The sequence below is a fragment of the Anolis sagrei genome, chromosome X (assembly GCF_037176765.1).
Source record: "Anolis sagrei isolate rAnoSag1 chromosome X, rAnoSag1.mat, whole genome shotgun sequence".
Classification (NCBI taxonomy): Eukaryota; Metazoa; Chordata; class Lepidosauria; order Squamata; family Dactyloidae; genus Anolis; species Anolis sagrei.
The window spans coordinates 84,457,372-84,484,294 of NC_090034.1; the positions used below are offsets into that span (position 1 = coordinate 84,457,372).

Here is a 26,923-nt window from a genome sequence, read left to right on the forward strand (position 1 = left end):
ACATGTGGCATTCCACAGGGTTTGGTCCTGGGCCCAGTGCTGTTCAATATCTTAATGACTTGGATGAAGGTTTAAAAGGCAAGTGTGAATGGCAAAATTAGCATTTAATGGCCTTGTGGCTTCAAATCCTGAAGGCTCCCCCAGGCAGCAATCAGCCAGGCTTTGAAGCTACAAGGTCATTAAATACTAATGAAGGTGGCCAGTTGTGACATTCACACCTGCCTCAAGCAGACAAGAGTTTTTTCTCCCACCCTGGACCTTCCACAGATATATAAATCTCACTTGCCTAATTTCCAACAGACCTCACAACCTCTGAGGATGCCTGCCATAAATGTGGGTGAAATGTCAGGAGACAATGCTTCTGAAACATGGCCATATAGCCCAGAAAACTCACAGCAACCCAGACTCAAAGCAGTTTACAGTAAAATCAGTACAATACCATTTAAAACCCTAAAAGAGAGGGAATTGGGTGCTCAGCCCAAAATAAGACCCACCTGCATCCTCTTAAATCTCGCACCGATTTGCAGGCAAAGTTTCAGCTGTGTTTGAATTGCACAGTTTTGGCTGTATTTGTACTTCTGAGAAGCAGGAATCTCTCCATTGTCTTTTATAGAGACGTATAAATGAAAATTATCAGCTCATAATGTTTGTTTTCCCCCCTTCAAGGTTGGAGCTGCTCCTGCAGATAGCAAACAAAATTCAGAATGGGACTCTTTGCTGTGAAGAGAAGCTCACTCTGGCGAGGAACACGCTGCAGGCGGTAAGTTATGCCCCTTTTCTCCTTTGTGTCAAAATCCCTGTCACTGGATTCCCAAGGACAAATCAGTAGCAGTTAAAGTGATACAAAAATGCAATAATTGTTCAGTGTGGACAGCAACCTGAGTGACATTTCCATTGGCGCTTCTCTCTTTTTAATCCCGGCACCTATTCTTCCTAGGAATTTCATTTGTTTTGCCTTTTTTTCTTCATCCATTGTCCTTTTGCATCTTCTTCCATTTCTGTTGTGCTGTTTGCTTCTTGCTGCACATATAAGACACACAGCCTGCCTTTAGCCCCTATCCCACCCCATAACCCTTCACTCTTCCAGCATAGTGTTAAGTGGACTGAAAATGGCCTTTATGAAGTTGTAATGTTTTGCACAATTTAGGTGGCACATTGGTGTTCAGCTCTGCTATCAGTTTGTTGTGACCGTTTTCATTGTTGATTTCTTATTATGGAACACATGGGTCAAACTCAAGGCCCCGCGGGCTGAATCTGGCCCTCTAGATACTAGACTACACTTCCTGTATTCCTAATCATTTGATGTTATGACTAAATCAGATGGGAGTTGTGATCCAGGAACATCAACAACAACAATTTTATTGTGGTCCATAGACCCATCAGTAAAACCAACAGTTATTATAAACATTTGGAAGGCTGCTGTTCGTTCTCTTTAGTCAGGAGAGTGAGGTTTGGATTTGGATACAAAGCTTGTGGATATAATGCCGGACTTACCTTATTTACTCAAATCTAATGCTCACCCTTTTGGGCTAAATTCCCTTGCTAAAATCAGGTTGCGCATTAGATTCACATCATACAGTAATCTTAGTGCTGGGCCCAAACAAAAGGGGAAGCTGATTTAGGAGTGGCTCTTTGAGGGGCCTCATCTCCAATTTAATAGTCATGACTAACTCCTATGGGGTCTTGAGATTTGTAGTTTGGTGAGGCATCAGCATCCTTTGGCAGAGAAGGCTCACGGCTTTGTAAAACTACAACCCTCAAGATTCCATAGCATTGAACCAAGGCAGTTAAAGTGCATTCATTTTAGAGCAGAGATGCATCCCAAGGTTTTCCTTTCTGTTGCTGGAAGTTTTGGTATTCTAACACTTTTGTTTTTAAAGAAGGAATTCTAAGCAGGAAGCAATTACAAAAGGGCACATTTTGCTGTTGCACATGGCATTTGGTCTCAGGGTTTTGGAAATGGAGGTGCACATTAAATTTGATGGCGCATGAGATGAATTAGTACAGTAATGTATCCATTTCCACAAATTCACTTACTTTTATGAGCAAATGGTCTTGATTTGGGATCTGTAGACTTTTACGACTTGGTACAGTGTGTTTCCTGTGGGCATTGCCTTTACCTGCAGAAGGTGTTGCATCCTTTTGTAGTGACCCTGTCTCCCCTCCTTGCAGGACGAAGCACACCTGGAGTCTGCTCAGGCGGTTCAGCATGAGTCCGACGTCGTCCTGTACCTCCAGGAGTGCGAGGAGCTCCTCTACCAGCTCCAGGCGGACGTCCAAATACTCCGGGACGAGAACTACTACCAGCTAGAGGAACTGGTTGTCAAGTAAGCAGGCGCTTTTTGGGCACAGAACAAAAGTAGAAATAATTTCTCATCTGCTCTTTGTGCTTGGTACTTGTGCTCATTCTGTAATTAGCCCAAAAACCTTCAGAGTTTTTTATTTAATCAAGCGCTGAAGGCAGGAGTGTAAGACTGTAGGTTTTATATAGCAATATTAAATGATCACTCACAAGCAGGTTTTGCTTGGAAACGAATATATTGCTTGTATCTCTGCAGCAAAGAAAGACACTACTGACTTTTTCCCACCACCACTTCCTTTAATACACCTTTCCTGGCCATCTCCCCCCCCCCCCCTCCGCTTTTTCAATTACCTTATTAGAGCTTGTTGCTTCACAAGTTCCAATACAAGGTTTCCAGTGCCCTCTGCTGGCTTCAAAATGTCACAGAGAGAAAACTGAGGCAGCCAGGATGGTTTAGTCAGAATGTCACGGAGGGAATTTGTGATGTCTTTACGCCGTCAGAAATTGACTCCTGACAAGGAGATCGGTTCAACAAGTTTAATTGATCAAATCACCTTGCTGGGTGGAGAGTGCCACACTGAATTGAGGTGTAGTTTAGTTTTTATAGCCAACACCTTTAACCATGTGCAAAGTTCCTATTTGTTACTAGGCAAAAACCTTTTCAACTTTTTCCTTGTTTGAGCTCTCTGTTTTAGTTGATATTTTTCCACTTCAAGGTCTGCTTTGTCATAGCTGGTGTTTTTTCATCACAACCTTAGCCCTAGTTCCTTCAGTTTGGTGCTATATTTCATCCCAGGACACCTTGCAAGCCCTTTCTGCTTTCTGATTCAAGAATGATAGTTGAGGAAGGATCAAATAGTATCCATATAGAAAATCTGAGTCAATTGATAGAAATTCAGTGATATTTAGCATCAAGTGGAATGGACGGATAGATGGGTGGGTGCCTACGTTAATGCCACAAAATGGACCATGAGTGTCTTAATGTGGCGGTGGTCTCTTAAGAAGGGGACTCATAGTGGCTCATAATAAAAACCCAATACAATATAATTTAAAACCTAAAAATATACAAACATTGAAATACTATTAAAAATAAACAGTTTAAACCAATTAAAACCTATTCATATAGGTTGACCACCCCCCACCCTGATCTTAATGACTGTGTAAAAGTATAACAACAACAACTCATCTCTCCTCGTGGCTTGAGGTAGGGTATACATCAGGGTTATAAAAGAGAGATTTACCCCAATACTATTAAAATGCATATCACAAGATACAATTAAAATACAGGTTATCAACTCCCAGGATTCCATAGCATTGAGTCACAGCAACGAAAGTGGTGTCAAACTGCATTAATTCTACAGTGCAGATGCACCCTTAGGCAGTCTGTGTGGCCATGGCTGGAGGAGAGGACTGTGCAAATCCCATTGGCTTTGGGAGCATGTGTTTGAGCCCCTTTCCCTGATTCTCTCTCTCTTAGGATGGTGCGCCTCCAAGATGAGCTGGTGACGCTGAAGCTGGAGTGCACCAATCTGTACCGGAAGGGCCACTTCACCTCCTCCTCCTCCTCTCCCTCCTCGGACATAGTCCAGCCTTCCTCCTTGCACACTGGCGGGCGCCTTAAGGCCAACCCCCTGCTGAAGGGGCTGCACACGGCCACCACTGCCTCCGCCGCTGCTGCCATCGCCATTGCTGCCTCGGCCTCCTCCTGGTTCCGGAAGCCCATGAGCCGCTCAGAGCTGGTGGCCGCTTCCTCCTCCGAAGACGAGGGCAACCTCCGGTTTGTGTATGAACTGCTGGCCTGGGTGGAAGAGATGCAGGTAGGCCTCATTATTTAGTAGTATTACACTATGTAGCACAATTTTTGTTCCTAATGGGTTCTGTCATAAAAACATAGGAAAAGTTTATCCAACTGCAAAACTTATCCAACTTTTTTTTTTTTTGCGAAAGGGACATCTTGCAGCACCTTTTCCCCTAGTTTTTCAATAAATATCTCATAGAGTCTTAACCAATTCAACCTATTCTGTGGCAGCCACAAAACCCAAGTTTCTGAAGTATAACAACTACTTTCAAAGTAAGGACCACACAATTAAACAGAAAATAACCCTTTCAAATCAGGAACAGAACATTTCCTCCAGATATTTTTGGGCCTCCAACTTCCAGAACTCTTCACCACTGACTAAGGCAATTCTGGCTAGGAATAATAGGAATTGTAGTTCAGGGGCATCTAGGAGACCCCATGGTTCTCACCTCTGGCCTAAATTCTCTTGTTAATCCCAACTCCACTAAATCGGGAGAATCTGGCAAATGAACATTTAGGCAAACGCTACTGAACTAATGGATTAACTCTAGTCTGGGGATTTAGAAGAATTCACTTCAGAGTTGGCTCAGGGCTGATGTAGTTCACAGGATGGAATTGGTTGCCCAGTTTTGGGGCAACCAATATTCATATTCACTTCTTCTCTTTCATATTCACTTCTTCTCTTCTTACATGAGAGAACAAAAAGTTTCTCTCTGTTAGCAACTAGACCAGTGTTTCCCAAACTTTGGTTTACTCTGCTTTACTCTGGCCAACTATAAAACCCATGATGCAGAACAGTCAAACATGACACTTGCACCTGGTAGTGTACTCTGCAGATTAAACTATTGTATTTTAAATCTACTCATCTCTAGTGTCGATTGAAATACACATACTAGGGATTTTTGGGGCACCCAGCCTCAACATGGGAATTCTGTAAGGTGGAGCCCAAAGCATATGGGAAACCAAAGTTTGGGTAACACTGCACTGGACCATAGGAGTTATTGAGCACTTTTCAGTCCTGAAAATGCAGATTATATTGGAATTTTTTGTGCAACTTTTCAGATGAAGCTGGAGCGGGCCGAATGGGGGAATGACCTGCCGAGTGTCCAATCCCAGCTGGAGGTCCAGCGTAGTGTCCACAATGGTGTGGAGGACTTGGGATCCAGCGTGAAGGAGGCCCGGATGTATGAGGTAGGCAGCTTCCTCCAAACTAATGTAGATCTGCAAAACAATGGATAATAGAGAACCCTATTGAAATCAATACCTTGGGATGCATCTACACTATATAGTTAATGCAGTTTGATCCCACTTTAACTGCCATGGCCCAATGCTATGTGATCCTGGGATTCATAGTAGCGGGCCGAATGTAGCTAGCCAGAAATAGCGGCATGGAGGAGGGGAGGTGTTCCACTAGCCGAGGGGCCCCCATAGAGGTCGTGGTGGGAAGGAGGAGATGCGGGAAAAGGAGACCTCAAATTCGGCCAAATTCAGACCACTTATCTATAATCAAAATTCCAAATCGGTCTCCTAAGGTAAATTGGTGTAACCAGGTGAGCGGACCCTCCGGTCTGAAGGTGGTGCTGTTGAACGCCAGATCTGTCAACGGAAAAACGACCTGGATCCAGGACTTAATCCTGGACGAACGGGCAGATCTGGCGTGCATCACGGAGACCTGGTTGGATGAAGCTGGAGGAGTAAATCTGACCCAGCTTTGTCCTCCGGGTTTCTCCGTGCAGCACCAACCTAGATCCGGAGGGCGGGGAGGCGGGGTCGCAGTGGTCTATAGGGACTCCATCCATCTGACCAGGTGCCCCATCCCGCAGACCGCAAATTTCGAAAGCGTCTACCTGAGGGTGGGTGACCGGGACAGTATAGGGATTCTAGTAGTGTACCGTCCACCTCGCTGCACTACAGTCTCCCTACCTGAGCTAGCGGGGGTGGTCTCGAGCCTGGCATTGAAGTCTCAACGGCTTCTTGTGCTGGGAGACTTCAACGTCCATGCCGAGACGACCCTCACAGGCGCGGCTCAGGACTTCATGTCTGCCATGGCAACCATGGGGCTGTCCCAACAAATATCTGGCCCCACCCACTGTGCTGGACACACATTGGATTTGGTTTTCTGTCAGGGATGGGAACAGGGTGGCGGTGTGGAGGAGTTGTCCATCTCTCCGTTGCCATGGACCGACCACTTCCTGATCAGATTTAGGCTCACTGCGCCCCCTAACCTCTGCAAAGGTGGAGGACCCATTAAGATGGTCCGCCCCAGGAGACTGATGGATCCGAATGGCTTCCTGACGGCTCTTGGGGATTTTCCCGCCACCTCGGTAGGTGACCATGTCGAAGCCTTGGTGGCTCTCTGGAATGGGGAGATGACCAGGGCTATTGACATGATTGCTCCGGAACGTCCCCTCTCAAGTAGCCGAGCTAAACCAGCCCCTTGGTTTACTGAGGAGCTGGCAGCTATGAAGCGAAGGAAGAGGGAACTAGAGAGCGTGTGGCGTTCGGAACCGAGCGAGTCAAACCGAGCACGGTTTGTGTCCTTTCTTAGGGCATATGCCGCGGCAATAAAGACCGCAAAGAAAACTTTCTTTGCGGCCACTATTGCGTCTGCAAAGAACCATCCGGCGGAGCTGTTTCGGATTGTCAGAGGTCTTTTAACTCCCGCCTCTGCAGGTGGGAGCCCTGACAATTCGGTCGCGCGCTGTGAAGCATTTGCTCGGTTCTTCGCAGACAAAGTCGCCTTGATCCGTTCTGGGCTGGACGCCGCGTTAGATGCAGACTCTGTGGATGTAACGAGAGCACCTGCTTGTCCTATTTTGTTGGATTCTTTTCAGTTTGTGAAACCCGAGGATGTGGACAAGATACTTGGAGGAATGAGGCCCACCACGTCCATCCTAGACCCCTGCCCATCCTGGCTTCTGAGAGAGGCCAGAGGGGGATTGGCCGAGTGGGTAACAGTGGTGGTGAATGCCTCCCTTCGGGAAGGCAAGATTCCAGCGAGCCTAAAACAGGCTATTATAAAGCCGCTGTTGAAGAAGCCATCACTGGACCCCACTAAATTGGACAACTTTCGGCCTGTTTCCAATCTCCCCTTTTTGGGCAAAGTCATGGAAAGCGTGGTGGCCTCACAACTCCAGGTATTCTTGAGAGACACGGATTATCTGGATCCGGCACAGTCTGGTTTCAGACCGGGGCATGGTACCGAGACGGTCTTGGTCGCCTTAGTGGATGATCTGCGCCGGGAGCTAGACAGGGGGAGTGTGTCCCTGTTGGTGCTCCTGGACCTCTCAGCGGCCTTCGATACCGTCGACCACGGTATCCTTCTGGGGCGCCTTGCGGAAATGGGTCTTGGAGGCATTGCTTTGCGGTGGCTCCGGTCATTTCTGGAGGGTCGCACCCAGAAGGTGTCATTGGGGGACTCCTGTTCCGCACCACAACCTTTGACTTGTGGGGTGCCACAGGGTTCCATACTGTCCCCCATGCTATTTAACATCTACATGAAGCCGCTGGGTGAGATCATCCGGAGTTTCGGGGTGCGGTGTCATCTGTACGCAGATGATGTCCAACTCTGTCATTCCTTCCCACCTGCTACTAAGGAGGCTGTCGAGGTCCTGAACCGGTGCCTGGCCGCTGTAACGGTCTGGATGAGGGCGAACAAACTGAAACTAAATCCAGACAAGACAGAGGTACTCCTGGTCAGTCGCAAGGCCGAACGGGATATAGGGTTACAGCCTGTGCTGGACGGGGTCGCACTCCCCTTGAAGGCGCAGGTTCGCAGCTTGGGTGTGACCCTGGACTCATCGTTGAGCCTGGATCCCCAGGTTTCAGCGGTGACCAGGGGAGCATTTGCACAGCTTAGGCTCGTGCGCCAGCTGCGCCCGTATCTCGGGAAGTCTGACTTGGCCACGGTGGTACACGCTCTTGTCACATCCCGCCTGGATTACTGCAACGCTCTCTACGTGGGGCTGCCCTTGAAGACGGCCCGGAAGCTTCAGCTGGTCCAGCGTGCGGCAGCCATGTTACTAACTGGAGCGGGTAGCAGGGAGCACACAACGCCCTTGTTGTCCCAGCTTCACTGGCTGCCGATTTGCTACCGGACCCAATTCAAGGTGCTGGTCTTGGCCTACAAAGCCCTAAACGGTTCCGGCCCAAAATACCTTTCTGACCGCATCTTGGCCTACGAGCCCACGAGGACCTTGAGATCGTCTGGGGAGGCCCTTCTCTCGATCCCGCCTGCATCACAGGCACGGCTGGCGGGGACGAGGGAGAGGGCCTTCTCGGTGGTGGCCCCCCGGCTGTGGAACACTCTCCCGGCACACATCAGACAGGCGCCCTCCCTCATGTCCTTTCGAAAAAGCCTTAAGACCTGGCTGTTCGAGAGGGCATTTAATTAAGTGGTAAGCAACAACATTACGGTAATGAGAACTGGAATGGTATAAGGAAAATGAGACTGGCTATGATTCTACTAAGAGACGAAGCGGATTTTTATGTAGTCTGTATTTGTTGTATAGTCATATGTTGTTGATACTGGCCTCTGTAACTGTCTTTTTATGTGTACTGTACACCGCCATGAGTCGCCCGTAAGGGCTGAGAATGGCGGTCAATAAGTGCATCTAATAAATAAATAATAATAAATAAATAAATAGTATGATGAGGCCCCACCACTCTTTGGCAGAGAAGGTTAAAGACCTTGGAAAACTACAGCTTCCAGGATTCCATAGCCTACATTAATTCTACAGTGTAGATGCGCTCATAGTCATGTTGGAATATCTGGAAAATGCCTAGGAATGACATATTTTGTTGGATGTGGATAAATGAAACCCCAGGTCCTGCAGATGCCTTTAGTTAGGTGTTTTGAAAATGTTTTGTCAGCAAAGATTCCAAATCCAAATGGTGATGAAGACTAAATTCTTCCCTCTCCTGTTTATAAACAATTTTAGAAAGCAAAGGCAAGGAAAGGAGGGTTTCCAAAACAAGCTTGTTTCCAGATAACCTGCATTTTCCAACTAGGTTTGGAACATCTCTACTGTGTTTCATATCTCCTTTTCTCCCCTGTCCTTTCCAGAGTAAAATGTCCCAAAATTTTCGCACGAGTTACACAGAGACCCTTGGAAAACTGGAGGTTCAGTACTGTAAGTTGATGGTAAGTGTATCTGTGGTGTTTCTTTCTCTAACCAAAGGAATCTCACACAAATTCTCAGACCTGCTAAAGTGGACTGTGTTCGCTGAGAGTTTAATATTCCACTTGAGGTGCTTTCTCTGAAACCTGTTTGTATTTGCAGTATGTTCATATACATTTCTCATTTATGGTTCACAGTCCACTTTACATCCTTTTTCCAGGATTGTCTTATATAAAAAATGTTTTATTAATTGAATTTTTAAGTATATGATCATGAAGGAAAGAAGTGGAATTAGAAAGAGAATAGAAGGGAAAGGAAGTGCATAGAAGTTACTTAGGATTTGAATTAGGGACGAATAGATGGATGGATGGATGGATGGATGGATGGATGGAAAGATGGATTGATAGATAGATCGATAGATGGATCGTTAGATGGATCGATAGATGGATCGATAGATGGATCGATAGATGGAAGGATGGATGGAAAGATGGGTGGGTGGGTGGATGGAAAGATGGGTGGGTGAGTGGGTGGATGGAAAGATGGGTGGGTGGGTGGGTGGATAGATAGATAGATAGATAGATAGATAGATAGATAGATAGAAGAATAGATGGATGGATGGATGGAAAGATGGGTGGAAATATGAATGGAAAGATGGGTGGATGGATAGGAGACACATAGATACATGGATGGATTGATAGATGAAAGAATAGATAGATGGAACGGCCAAGACAATGTAACGGATGAGGATTTGAACGAGAGGGCATAGTTCTTTTTTTAAATTGTTTATTATGCACTGTCGTTTATGTTTAATTGTACTTAATGTTTTTGCTTTATCAATGTATGTATTTTGTTTCGGCATCGAATTGTGCCGACTGTGTATACCGCCCTGAGTCGCCTTTGGGCTGAAATGGGCGGGATAGAAATAATGTAAATAAATGTAAATAAATAAATGGATGGTTGGATGGTTGAATGGATGGAAAGAAGGGTGGGTGGATAGGTGGAAAGATGGATGGAAAGATGAGTGGAAAGATGGATGGATGAATGGATGGATGCATAAGAGACAGACAGATACATGAATGGCTAGATAGATAGATAGATAGATAGATAGATAGATAGGGTTGCAAAGGTCATCTAGTCCAACCTCTTCACTGCTGATTATATCACTAAATACTAAAATTCAACTATAGAGTGTACGGAAAAGGAGTGCTTATGAAATACTAAATAGCACAGCTGCAGCATTCCCATATTGGCAAAAAGCTGGCCTATACATTAAATGTAATCGATATGCGTCTGGGAAAAGAGGGTAGCAGCTCCAAGAGCCATCTTCCCTTGTTGATTGCATGTGAAAATACTGCAAAATGATGTTGCCTTTCCGCAGGAGACGTCCAGTTTCCGCCTTCGCCACCTTCAGAGCTTGTACGAGTTTGTGTCCCTCGCGACGGCCGAGTTAATTTGGCTGAACGGAAAGGAGGAGGAGGAACTGGCCTACGACTGGAGCGACAACAACCCCAACATGGCGGCCAAGAGGAACTACTTCACGGTGAGTGGAAATGGCTCGAAAGGGATTGCTTCCCTGTGGTGTCATCATGGGGGGTCAACTACACCATAGAATGAATGCAGTTTGATACCACTTCAGCTGCCACAGCTTGATTCTTAATTCATGTGCAGTCCCATTTCCTTGTACTATTTACCAAGTAGCAGTTGATGTCAGTTTTGGACTACTTCCATGTGGTCTTAGGCTGAGTCTACACTGAGATCTGTGCCCTATGGTCAGTGTAGACCCATATAATTAGACCACACCTGGAATATTGTGTCCAATTCTGGGCACCACAATTCAAGAGAGATATTGACAAGCTGGAATGTGTCCAGAGGAGGGCGACTAAAATGATCAAGGGTCTGGAGAACAAGCCCTATGAGGAGCGGCTTAAGGAGCTGGGTATGTTTAGCCTGAAGAAGAGAAGGCTGAGAGGAGATATGATAGCCCTGTATAAATATGTGAGAGGAAGCCACAGGGAGGAGGGAGCAAGCTTGTTTTCTGCTTCCTTGGAGACTAGGACACGAAACAATGGCTTCATACTACAAGACAGGAGATTGCATCTGAACATGAGGAATAACTTCCTGACTGTGAGAGCCGTTCAGCAGTGGAACTCTCTACCCCGGAGTGTGGAGGAGGCTCCTTCTTTGGAAGCTTTTAAACAGAGGCTGGATGGCCATCTGTCAGGGGTGATTTGAATGCAATATTCCTGCTTCTTGGCAGGGGGTTGGACTGGATGGCCCATGAGGTCTCTTCCAACTCTTTGATTCTATGATTCTATAATGCAATTTAATGACTTGGGTCTATCTACAGTGATCAGTGCAGATCCAGCCATAGTGTGAGTTCCAGTGATGCTAAAACAACCTTGTGGCCAAGGTTCAGCTCCTTCAAAGTGTAGGCTAGAATCTGGACTTTAGCATCTGGAGCCCTTAGTTACGCCTGCTTTTTGGAGCAGGATCTTGTCTGCTTTTGATACCAGAAACATAACTTGGCCTTTGCTCTGCCTCTTTTCCCAGGAGCTCACGATGGAACTAGAAGAGAAGCAGAACATTTTCCACTCCCTCCAAGACACGGCCGAATTGTTTTCCCTGGAGAATCACCCGGCCAAGCAGACTGTGGAGGTAAGGGGCATGGCTTGGCATGTGTTGGACCTCCTAGCCACAATCCAGGTGCATTGAGGAGATTTCAGTGGGTTTCTTCATGTGATGTGTGTGTTCTTGTGTGCCAGTGGCCAGTTATGGTCCCTTGCCATAGATATATGGATTCCAGATGTTCTCTGTATGAGTGTCTTTATAAAAATGGTCACTATAGAACAGGCCTGTGGCCCTCCAGCTGTTTTGGACTTCAACTCCCTGGATTCAGGTCCATTGGGCAAGCTGGAAATAGGGGCTGCTGGGAGTTGGAGTCTCAAACACCTGGAGGACCTTAAACCTGCTATACAACAACAGCAACAATTTATTTCTATCCTGCTTTTATCTCCTGATTGAGACCCAAAGAACATGGGGAGGTCTTTTCTGATTCACACTGTCAGCAATATGGGTTTTCTCGCTTCACTATTTCCCTCAGGCCTACAGAGCGGCCATGCAAACCCAGTGGCAGTGGATCCGACAGCTGTGCTTCTGTGTGGAGCAGCATGTGAAGGAGAACACAGCCTACTTCCAGGTAGGGAATTATTATTATTATTATTATTATTATTACTACTACTACTACTACTATCATTACTATTATCATTATCATTGATTATTGCGAAGACACTGAGTTTAGTAAACTACTTGCTGGAATTAATTTGTTGGGGTGGGGAAGTGTTGTTTGTAGTTCTGCTTGATATGGTGTCAAAGCAGTAACATGTGCCAACTTGTGCTAACATTTTGCACTACTCATTTCTTTTCTCTTATTTACTGTTAGCTAAAAAAACTACATTAGGACTGATAAAAGTAGTCACAAATAGTTAGGAGGAGGAGGATGACCACGATGATAATGATTTATTTGTTTCCTGCCTCTCCCTCGTAACTCAAAGTGGTAGAATACCATTAATTGTGCTTTTCCTGCCTGGCAGGAGGCGGTTAGAGTCATAGAGTTGGAAGAGACCTCATGGGCCATCCAGTCCAATCCCCTGACAAGAAGCAGGAAAATCGCATTCAAAGCACCCCTGACAGATGGCCACCTAGCCTCTCTTTAAAAGCCTCCAAAGAAGGAGCCGCTACCATACTCTGAGGCAGAGAGTTCCACTACTGAACAGCTCTCACAGTGAGGAATTTCTTCCTTATGTTCAGGTGGAATCTCATTTCCGGTAGTTTGAAGCCATTGTTCCGCATCCTGGTCTTCAGGACAGAAGAAAACAAGCTTGCTCCTTCCTCCCTATGACTTCCCTTCACATAGTTATACATGGCCATCATGTCTCCTTTCAGCCTTCTCTTCTGCAGGCTAAACATGCCAAGCTCTTCAAGCTGCTCCTCATACGGCTTGTTCTCCAGACCCTTAATCATTTGAGTTGCCCTTCTCTGGATACATTCCATCTTGTCCCTTCAATTGCGGTGCCCAGAATTGGACACAGTGTGATTCTAAGTGTGGTCTGAATAGAGGGGTAGCATGACTTCATAGGATCTAGACACTAGATTCCTATTTATACAGGCCAAAATCCCATTGGCTTTTTTTGCCGCTGCATGACATCGTTGGCTCATATTTAACTTGTTGTCAATGAGGACTCCAAGATCTTTTTCACACATACTGCTGTTGAGCAAAAAAGATCTTGGAGTCCTCGAATGACCCTTAGGTTCTCTTCCAACTCTTCCAATTCTACCTCTAGAAACCTAAATTTAATTAGAAATGGTACTTCTAAAACTAAGGCATGAATCTAGTTGTTTCCAACTAGAGTAGACCCAATTATGGAAGAGGCAGTCAACAAGTGGGACAATCCCAATGAATCAATGAGTTTGCTCTACTTGAGATAACCAATAGGAATCAAGCTTTATAAAGGAACTTTTGCTTCCCCTTTCAGTTAAACAACAACTCTAAAATCGCTCAGCTGTACTACAATACGTGACATTTTTGGGTATGGAAACTGACTTGGAAGCTACAAAAACAGGCCTGGGTCTTCAATCAGTCCATAGGCTGCACTTTCCCTAAAATCAATTAATCAGTTACACTTAAGTTGGGGTATTGTGTGATTTCCTGGCTGTATGGCCATGTTCTAGATCACGTCCATACAGACCGGAAACCACTCAACACCCAGTGATTCCGGCCGTGAAAGCTTTCAACAATACACACTTAAGTTGCTTCTCTCCTGAATATAAATGTGTGAAAAAATGTTCCAAGAGAGATTTGGTGCCTTATTAAATGGGAGCAATGATCTCTTGGCAGTTCTTCAGCGATGCCCGTGACTCAGAGTCCTACCTGAAGAGCCTCCAAGACACCATCAAGAGGAAGTATTCCTGTGACCGGAACACCAGCCTGACGCGCTTGGAAGATCTCCTCCAGGACTCCATGGTAGGTGCTTCCTAGCCAAGCCTTGGGGTCCCAGCACCTTTGGGAGGCGGAGCAAAGGGTGGCCAGTGGGGCTAGTAGGGTGGAGGTCAGGAGGGCAGAAGTTAAGCTCAAGGGGTCAGATGCACTTGGGCCAAATGCAGCCTCTCCTTTTGCAAGGTCTAAATACACCTTGGTCCTACATTGTTGGGGTTTCATTTCGGGTGCCCCAATCCCAGATCTTTTAGGACTCGCTCTTCACGTTCTCTAAATTGTGCTATTGGACCTCACCTTATTTCTGTTTGGAAAAATCCCTGAGTTTGTTCACAGTTGCCTGCATCAGGGTCTTAACAGCTTTGCAGTTAACGAGAAAACAAGGCCAGTTGGATCTCTGTTGCTTCTCCTGTTTTCATTCTCCTGTGCGTTTCCGTTCCTCCTGACCCTTTTGTGAGATTCCTCCCACTCTGACCTCCCAGCATGCAATTTCTTGCCATTTTGTCCATCCTGGTTGCCGCAAAACCTTACTGACAACCCATAATAATGTCTTCTGCCGCGAATCTCCAGCAAAAAGAGCAGTGTGGCTGGTGGCCATTACCTCAGTGGGGTGAATGAACCCACTCTGGGCCATCGTCTGGGCCAAGCCCTTAAATATGTACATCCAGTACTTTGGATATCTCCTTTAAAGTTTGGACTATGGATTTCTCAACCTCACTGACCTGGGAACTGAACCCGCAAAGCATGCCCTGCCCTTTCAGCCCCCTTTTGCCCTCCCTCCTGGTCCACCTCACTACCATTATCTCCCCAAACTGGCTTTAGTGTGTAGTGTGCATGTGCTTTGACACCGGGCCATTCTGTGTGATGCATACAAGCTGTGGGTACAGTGTGGTACGAAAGACAGGAACAAGAGGGACCCAAGACCTATAGGACTGAAAATATATCGGTCCAATGGAGAAAGTCCCAGTGTGGGAGAAGCAACCTTATTCATCTGTTACAGAAAACCCAAACAAGTTCTCTGGTACTTGGAAGGCTAACTAGTACAATTGTCCCTTCTACAGATTTTTCTTACTAACTCTATGGGTCTACTTTAAGTTGAGCTCCAGCATGGTTTGAGGACCAGGACTAGAGTTTGCATCTCTGCTCAGCCATGGAAATTCACATTGTGTGCAAGCCCTACTATCTCTTATCCCATAATAATAGCAGCAGCAACAACATCATATAATAATAATAATAATAATAATAATAATAATTTTATTCCTAATAATAATATTACAGCAGCAACAGCAACAATATTATTATTTGAAACACAGCAGCAGCAGCAACAGCAACATTATTATTATTATTATTATTATTATTATTATTATCATCTTTGTTGTTGTTGTTGTTGTTGTTGCAGCTCGAGGCAGGGCACAACAGCAGAAGGCACAGGTAGGCCTCTGAAAAAAAACTTGCTAAGTAAAGCTTGTGATAGAGTCACCCTAAATCAGAAATGCCTTGAAAGCACACAATAATTCTTTAGTTTGGACTAGAAACTGGTTTTAGATCTGAGTTATTTTGATGCTCAGCACATGGCAGTGATTGCGGGGAAGGAGAAAAGCCAGAGCCTTCACAAAGGTGTCTGAACAAAAGGAGCTATTAATGATCGAATGGAAGGCTTTCCATTTGTGGCTGGTCCTGTAGATAAGGTCTTAGTCCAAGGAGAAGGATGGCTTGACCAATGCAAAAGGAGTGACTCTTCTGTGTTTAGAAGACAGGGAGGAAGGACCACTGTGGAATGGAAAGGATGAAATGAAGGAGCAAAATAGGGGTTAAGGTGGAAGAACTTTTGGAGTACTTTTTATTATTGTATTATTTTAAATCAACTTGGGAAGCCTTTCAGAAACATCCACTCTTTTTAGGTTTACCATTTTTATGGCCAAATCTGTGCCTTTTAAAGAGTCGGTGTGATGCAGGGGTTTGAGTGTTAAGCCATGAGTCCAGAGACCAAGGTTTGAATCCCCACTCAACATAAAAGAGACTGGAAAATTATTATTAAAGGTAAAGGTAAAAGTTTCCTCTGACACTAAGTCTAGTTGTGTCTGACTCTGGGGGGTGGTGCTCATCTCCATTTCTAAGCCGAAGAGCCGGAGTTGTCCATAGACACCTCCGAGGTCATGTGGCCAGCATGACTGCATGAAGCGTTGTTACCTTCCTGCAGAAGTGGTACATATTGATCTACTCAAATTTGGATGTTTTTGAATTGCTACGTTGACAGAAGCTGAGCTTAACAATGGGAGCTTACCCCGCTCCCCAGATTCAAACTGCTGACCTTTCGGTCAGCAAGTTCAGCAGCTCAGTGGTTTATTATTCTTATGTGTATTTATATCCCACTTTTTCTCTCCACGAGAGTTGTGCTCTCAAACCTTTGTAGAGTATGAGGCCTTGGAGTGCTTGAGCAACCTGAAAAAGGAGGACTGTCCGGGCCTTTCACTGAACTAATTCCATAAATAAGAGATTTTGCACTCTGGGAGAGACCCAAAAGATCCCTACAGGGAGGTCATTGGAGGAAACTTAAATTGGGCAAGAGTCATTAGTACCAAAAGGGTTATGAGTCAAGGGCAGGAGGATAAGGAGAAGCTCAAAAAGCCCAGGCCAGAGATAATATCTGAGTCTCTTTCATGCATGAAAAGGAAGCAGTGGTGAGGACTTCTAGGGGAGCCAGTGCAAAGTGAACATCTTGTTGTGGCTTCATATGTGTGCCTTTAAGCTAGTGGTTCCAACCTTTTTTTTTTTTAAACCAGGGACCACTTGAACAGGAACCACTTCACTAGGGACCACTTTGACCAGGAACCACTCCCCAACATTAGTACGAAAAGGGTTATGAATCGATTTTTGGTCAACTGTATATTTGGATTAGTTATTTGGGGTGCTGATTCAGAAAATTGCATTGGATAGATCATATAAGCTCTAGTTTCTGTTACAGAACATATGCCATCCAGTAGTCATCATATTTAAAAGCCTCAGCACTATAAGAGGGTTTCACGAGACCAGTCGCTCTTGCTGCAGCGGTGTAGTAACCGTGATTCTGCAGACCGTATTTTAGTTCTTGCGGACTACTGGTGGTCCATGGATCACAGGTTGGGAACCACTGCTTTAAGCAAAGAAAGATGCCTGAGTTCAAGACGTTGCCAAACTTAAATCAGGAAAGACCTGGAGGCTTTACCATCTGAAGGCCTTGAGTGATGCTTGTTGAGCGGCTTCTGCTTTGCAACCATTCTGCAGATAGAAACAAAAGCTTCGGTGTCTGGATGCGGTTGTAGATGCCTCCTTGATCATACTGAATGAGTTAAAGTTGTATTTCTTCCAATCATGCTCCCCTGGGACAGGCACAGGTAGCTTGATTTTAAGCTTTTCTTTCTTTCTTTCTCTCTCAATCTCTCTCTCATTCTTTCTCCTCCTACCTTTCTCCTTCTTTATAAGACCGCGCTTGAATGCTGTAGTGTTTCTTTGGTAGGTTCTAAGCTGCTTAAGTCGATGCACCGTCCTTCCCTTTGTATTTTCACATGCTCCCGATGCTGCTTTTATTGCTTTATTTTGCAAAAGGAGGGAGAGGGGGAAAAACAAGCAGATTTTGAAGGAATTCCACCTAAATGGGTTGAGGGTCATGTTGCAATATTCAGTATTGCACCGATAATCCTGAATCTTGCGCCTGGCAGGAATGCATCATTAGCTGGGCATGCGGCTTTGTTGATGAGACAGAAGGGGGTGTTGGCTGGCATCCTGCCACAGGCTTAGGTCCACCTTGCATATATATCTTTTATTATTATTGTGAAGGTTGGTATTTCCTCCTTTTCTTTGAACCCTTTCTTCCAGCTTCCCATACAATTGCTGCTGCCCGGTCGTTCCACGACTTGCAAAGAGCAATTGGGAGGATTCCCTTGTATGACATTGTACTATATTAAAATATTGGTTCGTTTTGGTTTCTCTTTTTTGCTTTCAGTACCAAATAATGTTGCTTATGGGTATGTTTGTACATATAATACAGTAAGAGCCTCATATCCATTAGGGTTATTTTCCCAGCCAGGCCATAGTTACCTCACATCTTGGATGTGATCATTGAATTAGCTTACCTCCAGTCCCAGCCTACCATTAGAAGCCCTAACAAAGTCCTAGAGCAGTGGTTCTCAACCTGTGGGTCTCCAGGTGCTTTGGCCTACAACTCCCAGAAATCCCAACCAGTTTGCTAACTGTTGGGATTTCTGGGAGTTGAAGGCCAAAACATCTGAGGATCCGCAGGTTGAGAGTCACTGTCCTAGAGAGAATACAGGCCATTCTAAGGTATGCTTCCTTTTGGGAGTTCTCATTGTGTTCTCAACCTGTGGGTCTCCAGGTGCTTTGGCCTACAACTCCCAGAAATCCCAACCAGTTTGCTAACTGTTGGGATTTCTGGGAGTTGAAGGCCAAAACATCTGGGGATCCGCAGGTTGAGAGTCACTGTCCTAGAGAGAATACAGGCCATTCTAAGGTATGCTTCCTTTTGGGAGTTCTCATTGTGTTCTCAACCTGTGGGTCTCCAGGTGCTTTGGCCTACAACTCCCAGAAATCCCAACCAGTTTGCTAACTGTTGGGATTTCTGGGAGTTGAAGGCCAAAACATCTGGGGATCCGCAGGTTGAGAGTCACTGTCCTAGAGAGAATACAGGCCATTCTAAGGTATGCTTCCTTTTGGGAGTTCTCATTGTGTTCTCAACCTGTGGGTCTCCAGGTGCTTTGGCCTACAACTCCCAGAAATCCCAACCAGTTTGCTAACTGTTGGGATTTCTGGGAGTTGAAGGCCAAAACATCTGGGGATCCGCAGGTTGAGAGTCACTGTCCTAGAGAGAATACAGGCCATTCTAAGGTATGCTTCCTTTTGGGAGTTCTCATTGTGTTCTCAACCTGTGGGTCTCCAGGTGCTTTGGCCTACAACTCCCAGAAATCCCAACCAGTTTGCTAACTGTTGGGATTTCTGGGAGTTGAAGGCCAAAACATCTGGGGATCCGCAGGTTGAGAGTCACTGTCCTAGAGAGAATACAGGCCATTCTAAGGTATGCTTCCTTTTGGGAGTTCTCATTGTGTTCTCAACCTGTGGGTCTCCAGGTGACCCCTGTGGATCCCCAGATGTTTTGGCCTACAACTCCCAGTTTGCTAACTGTTGGGATTTCTGGGAGTTGAAGGCCAAAACATCTGGGGATCCACAGGTTGAGAGTCACTGTCCTAGAGAGAATACAGGCCATTCTAAGGTATGCTTCCTTTTGGGAGTTCTCATTGTGTTACATTGAAAGACCTAGCAAAAGCCTGGAGAAACCTTTTATTCCTGGGGATGGATAGATGAAACTGTGGATATGGGTTCGGCAGTTACATTGGGGTTTTCCTGTTCATACATTCATAGAATCCTAGAGTGCGAGAAGACCCCAAAGGCCATCCAACCCTTTTCTTCCATTCCTTCTCTGCCTCATACCCTTAGAATGATTTTTAATAAATAAGCCCCAGTTTGAGGGGCTTATTATTTTATATTGAATGATAAAATAATAATAATAACACAGTGTAACACAATTTTTGTTCCTGGGTTAACAATGTTATTTTCTAATTGGTTCTATCATAACAACATGGGATAAATTTATTAAACTGCAAAAATTTTGTTCTTGCGGGAGGGTCACCCTACAGCACATTTTGCTATAGTTTTTCATTAAATATCTGATAGAATCTCAACCAATTAGTTTGTGGCACCCACAACAACAAAGTTTCTGGAGTAGAACAACTACTTTCAAAGGACCACACAATTAAATGGGAAATAACACTTTCAAACCAGGAACAGATTTTTTTTTCAAATTTTGTTACATGGTGTAATCATCATCAATATAAATCATAATATTATTGACATTACTACTTAAAAGAAATGATAATGTAAATTATAATTAAAATATTTGTAAACACCCAAGTGTGTGCCTTTGGATGAGAGGTTTTTATACATGATTAAAGGAAAATTGTTGTGCATGAAAAACATAAGACAACCCTTGAAAATAAGCCCTATTAATTAAAATAAGACCCGGTCTTATTTTAGAGGAAATACGTTACACAAAGGTGCACACACACGCAAACCTGTTCCTTTCTAGAGCAACTAAAATAAACATATGTTCTATATAGGGGTCCCCTTAAGTCTGCCCTTCCTCTTTGAATGTGCTTTTCCTGCATGGCAGGGGGTTGGACTAGATGGCCCATGCGGTCTCTTCCAACTCTGTGATTCTGTTCTATTCTTCCTCTTCCAACCAGCCTTTGTCTTATGATTTTTGGGCAGGATGAAAAAGAGCAGCTGATCCAGGCCAAGAGTTCGGTGGCCAGCCTGGTAGGGCGCTCCAAGAGCATCGTCCAGCTGAAGCCTCGGAACCCGGACCACGTTCTGGAGGGAACCATCTCCGTGAAGGCCGTCTGTGACTACCGTCAGATTGAGGTCTGGGAAGGAAGTCCTGTTTAGATCTATGTTACAATCCAATTCCAGACCATCCCCGAGTTACAAACATTCGACTTATAAACAACTAGTGAAGAATAGGGCTGGGACAACAGGAAATGAGAGAAATCTCTCTTTGGAGGGGAAAATAATTCCTGGAAGAGTTATTATCAGGGGAAAAAGAGGTCTCCACAGAAGATTTATGCCCAATCCTTGTTCCCACAGCAAGCCAAATTCCAATTTTCACAGGGACTTCAGTAAGGTGACATCTTTTAAACAGAAACATAGACAGCACAACGGACCTCACAGAGGTGTTCACCCTTCCCTATGCAATTGAAAGCTTAAAAATATTCCAGATTGAGGTGGGCACCTGGGGCGGTACCTCTGTGACCCCTTCGACTGCATGGACTTTCCAAACAAAATGAATTAAAAATAGAAAAATAGCCATATAGGGATATTTCAAGGGGAACAGTCAATTGAAAAACTGAAATCAACAAGCAGAAGGTGTGAACCTTATAGATTAGTTTTTATTGTTCTATGTGTAGGTTATTATTTATTATTCTTATTATTAATAATTTTATTTCTTACTTCTCATGGCTTGAGGCGGGTTTCAACATAGTTAAAACACATAGTCATGGTAAACATTCTATAAAATACACATATAAAATGTATTTCTATAAAATACATATTGATATACACAGAACAAAAATTAAAACACAGGGCGTGAGTTTAAAAAGTCTTGATTAAAATTGGCTGGGCTTAGTAGTGGATTGTTTTAGGATTTATTTATTTATTTTGTGTCACAAGCAGCTAAATAGTTTTTGACCAAAAACGGGCAACAGCCACTGCATTGTCTGTAGCTTTAAACAGTTCTTCCTCTGTGCATGAGGCAGGACATGGTGGACAATCACAGTCATGCAAGGTGGAAGATTCTTCTAGGTAGTGCCATTTAGCCAGGTTGTCTTTTGATCTGCCAACTCCACTTCTGAGTCTGTTAAAGGACTTCCAAGTTGCCCATTCTTGGTTTGCCCCTGGAGGAAGTCCATCCAGTTGGAATTGCCTGGTTTTGCTGCTGATAGTCTCACTGTTGCTGCAGGAACATTAAGAGGAGTGGTGGTTCTCATGAAACTTTTCCTTTGTTTAAGTCTACTGGAAAGAGGCTGATAGCCATGCAGTGGGTGGCTTTCACAGTTTTCAACCTTATTTCTCTCACAATTGGCAGCAACTTCCTGTCGCACATCAAGGGGGCAATGCCAGCTACTTGTAGAGTTTATCAACAGGTGCTATAGTCACCTGCTTTGCATGTGCAGATTTATGGCTTCCACCAGCTGGAGTCATCTTAAAGTCTGAGAAGAATGCTTCCATGAGGCTTGAGACTATACATTGTATGTCAAGGGCAATGGTGGCCTTCCAGATGTTTGTTGACTCCTAGTTCTTACAATCAGGGTTGATGTGGTATCTGGAGGGCCACCATGATCTGCACTTGTGTTACCGTGAGTCACTTTAGGGGAGAAGGCAGAACCTGAAGCCGTGGAGCCATTCTTGCACCCTTCAAATAGCCATCCCTTTGGCTTTTCCCCCACAGATCACCATCTGCAGGAATGACGAATGTGTGCTGGAGGACAACTCCCAGCGGATCCAGTGGAAGGTCATCAGCCCCACCGGGAACGAGGCCATGGTTCCATCCGTCTGCTTCCTGGTGTCTCCTCCCAACAAGGAGGCCATCGATGTGGCCAGCAGGTAAAGGACTCACACACAACTCCATTGGACCACAAGGAGGCTTCTGCTGGGACTCTCTTATTGTGGTGGTTGTTGTTACTTTGGGGCTGTGGAAGCCCTTGATTTGACAAGACTACCAGTTGGAATGAATCGGCTGCAGAGCATGTATAGGGCTATGGCATTAGTCTTAGAATAGTAGGATCCTAGATTTGGGAAGGGTCCCCAAAGTTCATCTGGTCCAGCCCATTTCTGGCATGCAGAAAGAGCACAATCAAAGCCCTCCTAACAGATGGCCATTCAAGTTCTGCAAATAATGATGATACTTATAATTATTGTTATTAGTATTATAGAATCCTAGAATTTGAAGAGATCTCAAGGGCTATCCAGTTCACACACCCAATCAAAGTAGACACAGTCAAAGCACTCCTGCCAGTTGACCATTCAAGCGATGATGATGATGATGATGATGATGATAACTATTATTATCATCATCATCATTACTATTACTATAGAATTCTAGAGTTGGAAGAGATCCCCAAAGGCCATCCAGTCCAACCTCCTCCCATGGAAGAAGACACAATCAAAGCACTCCCGCCAGTTGACCATTCAAGCGATGATGATGATAACAATTATTATTATCATCATTATTACTATTACTATAGAATTATAGAGTTGGAAGAGATCCCCAAAGGCCATCCAGTCCAACCTCCTCCCATAAAAGAAGACACAACCAAAGCACTCCTGAGAGATGGCCATCCAAGTTTTGCTAACAACAACAACCTAATTCTAGAGTTGGACGAAACCCCCAAAGGCCATCCAGTCCAGGTTTGGATCAAAACGACTGGTGACCTTGAGCAAGTCACACTTTTATCTCAAAGGAAGGTCATGGCAAGCCCCCTCTGAAGACATTTTGTTAAGGAGACTCTTGGTTGGGTTTCCAGCAGCTGGAATCATCAAAGGTTGAGAAGACACATAATAGCCATGTTTAAATATCTGAAAAGCTATGATACTGAGGAAGGGCAGGCTGCCATTCTGCTGCCTTGGAGACTGGAACTCAATAGAGCCATGGGTTCAAATGATAGAGAAGGAGATTCCACCTGAACATCAGGAGGAACTTCCTGATCATAAGAAGAGCTGTTCAGCAGTTGAACTCTCTTCCTCAGAGACTGGTGGAAGCTCTTTTTTGGAGGCCAGATGGCAATCTGTTGGAAGGGCTTTGATTGTGCTTTTTCTGCATGACAGATGGCAGATTGGACTGGATGGCTCCTGGGATCTCTTCCAACTCTAAAGGTGGATAACCACAGCAGGAAGCTGCAATCTTTGGTGCCGCTCTGCTTGATTCTTCCTCTCTCTTCCTTCCTGTTTGCAGAGTGGAGCAGCTCTACCAGAAGACGATGGCCCTCTGGCACAAACTTCACGTCAACATGAAGAGCCTGGTTTCCTGGAATTACTTGAAGAAGGACATCTCCGTGGTTCAGGGCTGGAGCATGGAGAAGGTAAGGCCCACAGAGAGATGGTCCAAGGCAGATGGAGAATGCACCTTCTATTTTCATGGGAGTTAAAGACACCAAATCCCCATGGAAGTGGAAACATTGCAAGCAAAAGCCCCGCCCTTACATTTTTGTTGGGTGATTTAAAAAAAAAGAAAGAAAAAGGCATTTTAAAAACAGCAAATCAGCAACAACCGTAAGCAGCAGCAGTTGAACAAATCAGAAGCTTTTAGAGTTTAGCAGTAGAGCGAATGAACTTCAACAATTGCACTATGTAACACAATTTGAAAAATGTTATGTTCCTGGTTTGAAAGTGTTATTTCCTGTTGCATTTTGTGTTAATTACTTTGAAAGTAGTTGTTATAGTTGTTGTTATGCTTTTGTGGCTGCCACAAACTATGTTGAATAGGTTGAGAATCTATGAGATAGGGGCCAAGCTTAGCACAATGGGTTACACTGCTAAGCTGCAGAAAATCCTGCCAATTGAAAGGTTGGCAGTTCACGCCTAGGTATGGGGTGAGCTCCTTCTGTCAGCCCCAGCTTCTGCTCACCTAGCAGATTGAAAGCAGAAATGCCAGTAGATAATTAAATACCACTTTAAGTGGGGAGATAATAAAGGCACCTATAAGTACTTCAGGAGACGTCTATGGATGACAAAGCTCTTCGGCATGGAAGATAGAGCGACAGCATCCCCCCGTGGCTGGAGTCGAGTGCAGCCTCCAAATGCCAGAGATGGGAAAGCCTGTTTATGTATTGTCTGTCCTATAACAGCATTGAATGTTTGCCGTATATGTGTACTGTATTCTGCCTTGAGTTACCTCAGGGAGATAGAGTGGGATATAAATATATTGTTGTTGTTGTTGTTGTTGTTATTATTATTATTGAGAAAACTAAGCAAAATATGCTGTTGAATGTCCCGCCAAAACAAAGTTTTTGCAGTTTAATGAACTGTTCTCATGTTTTTTTAATGATAGAACCGATTAGGAAATGACACTTATAACTCAGGAACAAAAATCGTGTTACATAGTGCAATGGGGCAGGCCAGTGGACAAAAATCATGTTGCATAGTGTTACAGGAGCAGAGTCAAGCTTTAAAGGTTAGGAAAGACATTGAAATAACTACATTTCTAGGTAGGAAAGTAAGGGCCTAGCTATCTAATTATCTAGCTCTCTGAAGCAAACATCTTCTCTCTCCATGCTCACAGAAGAAGAACAAAAATGGAGGACTCAGGGCCTTGCCATGTGGCTGGATACTTTTAATAAAAAGAGCCGTGTCCCTTAGAAGTGGCAGTCTAACCAACAGGAGAAAGAGAGAGAGAGAGAGAATAGGCAGACAAGTAGGGCAATGGAAGAAGGGATTTCCCTCCTTGATGAGAACTATAGACCTGTGCAGGATGTGGCTGACTTCCAACATTTTTAATTTATTTATGTATTTATTTATTTTCCACATTTGTACCCTGCCCTTCTCACTCCTTAGGGGAGGCAACAATTCAATGCCAACACGTATCAATCTGAAAATAAACAAATACATTAACTTCCAAACAATTACAAGAGCAATGATTAAAACAACAGTTAAAATCATGCATTTCTTTCCATTTTATCTGAGAGGACACGTCTCTAAGGATCTCCCTAGGCCCTCCAAGGTGTTCAGCATCTGCCTTGGGCTCCACACCAGGGGAAAGGCAGCACATTAATGATCTTTGTGTTTTTGTGCAGCTGAGGGCCTTGCCCTCGGGAGAATGCCACCAGGCCATGAGGAACCTGCAGCTGCACTACGATGACTTCTTGGAGGACAGTCGGGATTCGGAACTCTTCTCGGCATCCCATCGGCTGCGGCTGAAGGAGGAGGTGGAGGCTTGCAAGGAGAAGTTCCAGCAGCTGATGCAGTCCATGGAAAATGGTAAGGCACCCAAGATGGATCTCTTGTAAGGGGAGGAAGGGCCGTGGAGATGACCAAAGGAGATGGGAACTGGCCACTTCCAGAATGAGGATGAGGGGGTATAAGAATAAGAATACAGGCAGTCCCCAAGTTACAAACAAGATCAGTTCTGTAGATTTGTTCTTTGTAAGTTGGAACAGGCTCATTTTAAAAATGTAACTCCAGTGAAATAGATATATTTTAGCTCTGGATGGCATAGGGAAGGGTGAACAGCCCTGTGAGGTTTCCTTTGCTGCTTGTGCTCCTGTTCAGAAGATTTCACCTGACTTTCTGTCGCTTCGATTTTGAAAAAAATTGGCTTGTTGTAGAAACAAGGATTGGTGATAATGCCTCAGTGGAGACACCTTTCCCCCACGAAAATAACTCTTCCATGAGTGAATTTTCCTTCCTAGGAGTAGGTTTCTCTCACAGTACCCGAGTTGCAAATATCAGACTTACAAATGACTCCTAGTTAAGAACATTGAGGCTTTCTCTCTAATCTTTGTTTCCAAAATAAGCCAATTTTATCAAAATCCAATTCTCACAGGGATAGGAAGTCAGGTGAAATATTCCAAAGAGTTACACAGAAAATAGACCTCGACATTTTGTACTTGTAGTTGCTGGGATGTGTAGTTCACCTACAATCAAAGAGCATTCTGAACCCCACCAACGAGAGAATTGGGCCAAACTTCTCACACAGAACCCCCATGACCAACAGAAAATACTGTATTTTCTGATAGTCTTTGGTGATCCCTCTGACACCCCCTTGTGACCCTCCCAGTGGCCCCGACTCCCCGGTTGAGAAATGCTGCTCTATAAGGTGGAAACAACCTGCTCGTCTGCCGCTTATTTTCCCCAAACTCCATTAGTGTTCATATTTGAGCAAACTCTGGTTATGGGATCAACTGTTCACAGGATAGATGGTTGTAACTGTTTTTAGTTGACAGCAATGGATTGAAGATGGTTTTAATGGACTGTTTGAACTGATGGACTGTTTGGATTGATTTGGAGGATTGACATTAAATGGCGTATTGTTTTAATGTTTATAACTGTTTTTAATGTAGGTTAAATGTATATTATGTTTATTGTTTGGCACCTAATGGTGCCTGCTGGTAGCT

At 44.6% G+C, this 26,923-nt stretch overlaps 1 protein-coding gene across 22 annotated transcripts in view; it reads left to right on the plus strand.

The window, feature by feature from the left end:
- Window positions 1-26,923, plus strand: part of MACF1 (microtubule actin crosslinking factor 1) — a 398,178-nt gene that overhangs the window by 200,039 nt on the left and 171,216 nt on the right. For all 22 annotated transcript variants that reach the window (XM_060784087.2, XM_060784094.2, XM_060784082.2 and 19 more), the window contains 13 exons: window positions 667-760; window positions 2,173-2,327; window positions 3,780-4,119; window positions 5,163-5,291; window positions 9,166-9,243; window positions 10,599-10,760; window positions 11,771-11,875; window positions 12,321-12,416; window positions 14,115-14,240; window positions 20,529-20,681; window positions 22,264-22,418; window positions 23,767-23,893; window positions 25,604-25,787. In XM_060784087.2, coding sequence (XP_060640070.2) covers window positions 667-760; window positions 2,173-2,327; window positions 3,780-4,119; window positions 5,163-5,291; window positions 9,166-9,243; window positions 10,599-10,760; window positions 11,771-11,875; window positions 12,321-12,416; window positions 14,115-14,240; window positions 20,529-20,681; window positions 22,264-22,418; window positions 23,767-23,893; window positions 25,604-25,787 — 1,904 coding nt within the window. The remainder of the gene's footprint in view (window positions 1-666; window positions 761-2,172; window positions 2,328-3,779; window positions 4,120-5,162; window positions 5,292-9,165; window positions 9,244-10,598; window positions 10,761-11,770; window positions 11,876-12,320; window positions 12,417-14,114; window positions 14,241-20,528; window positions 20,682-22,263; window positions 22,419-23,766; window positions 23,894-25,603; window positions 25,788-26,923) is intronic.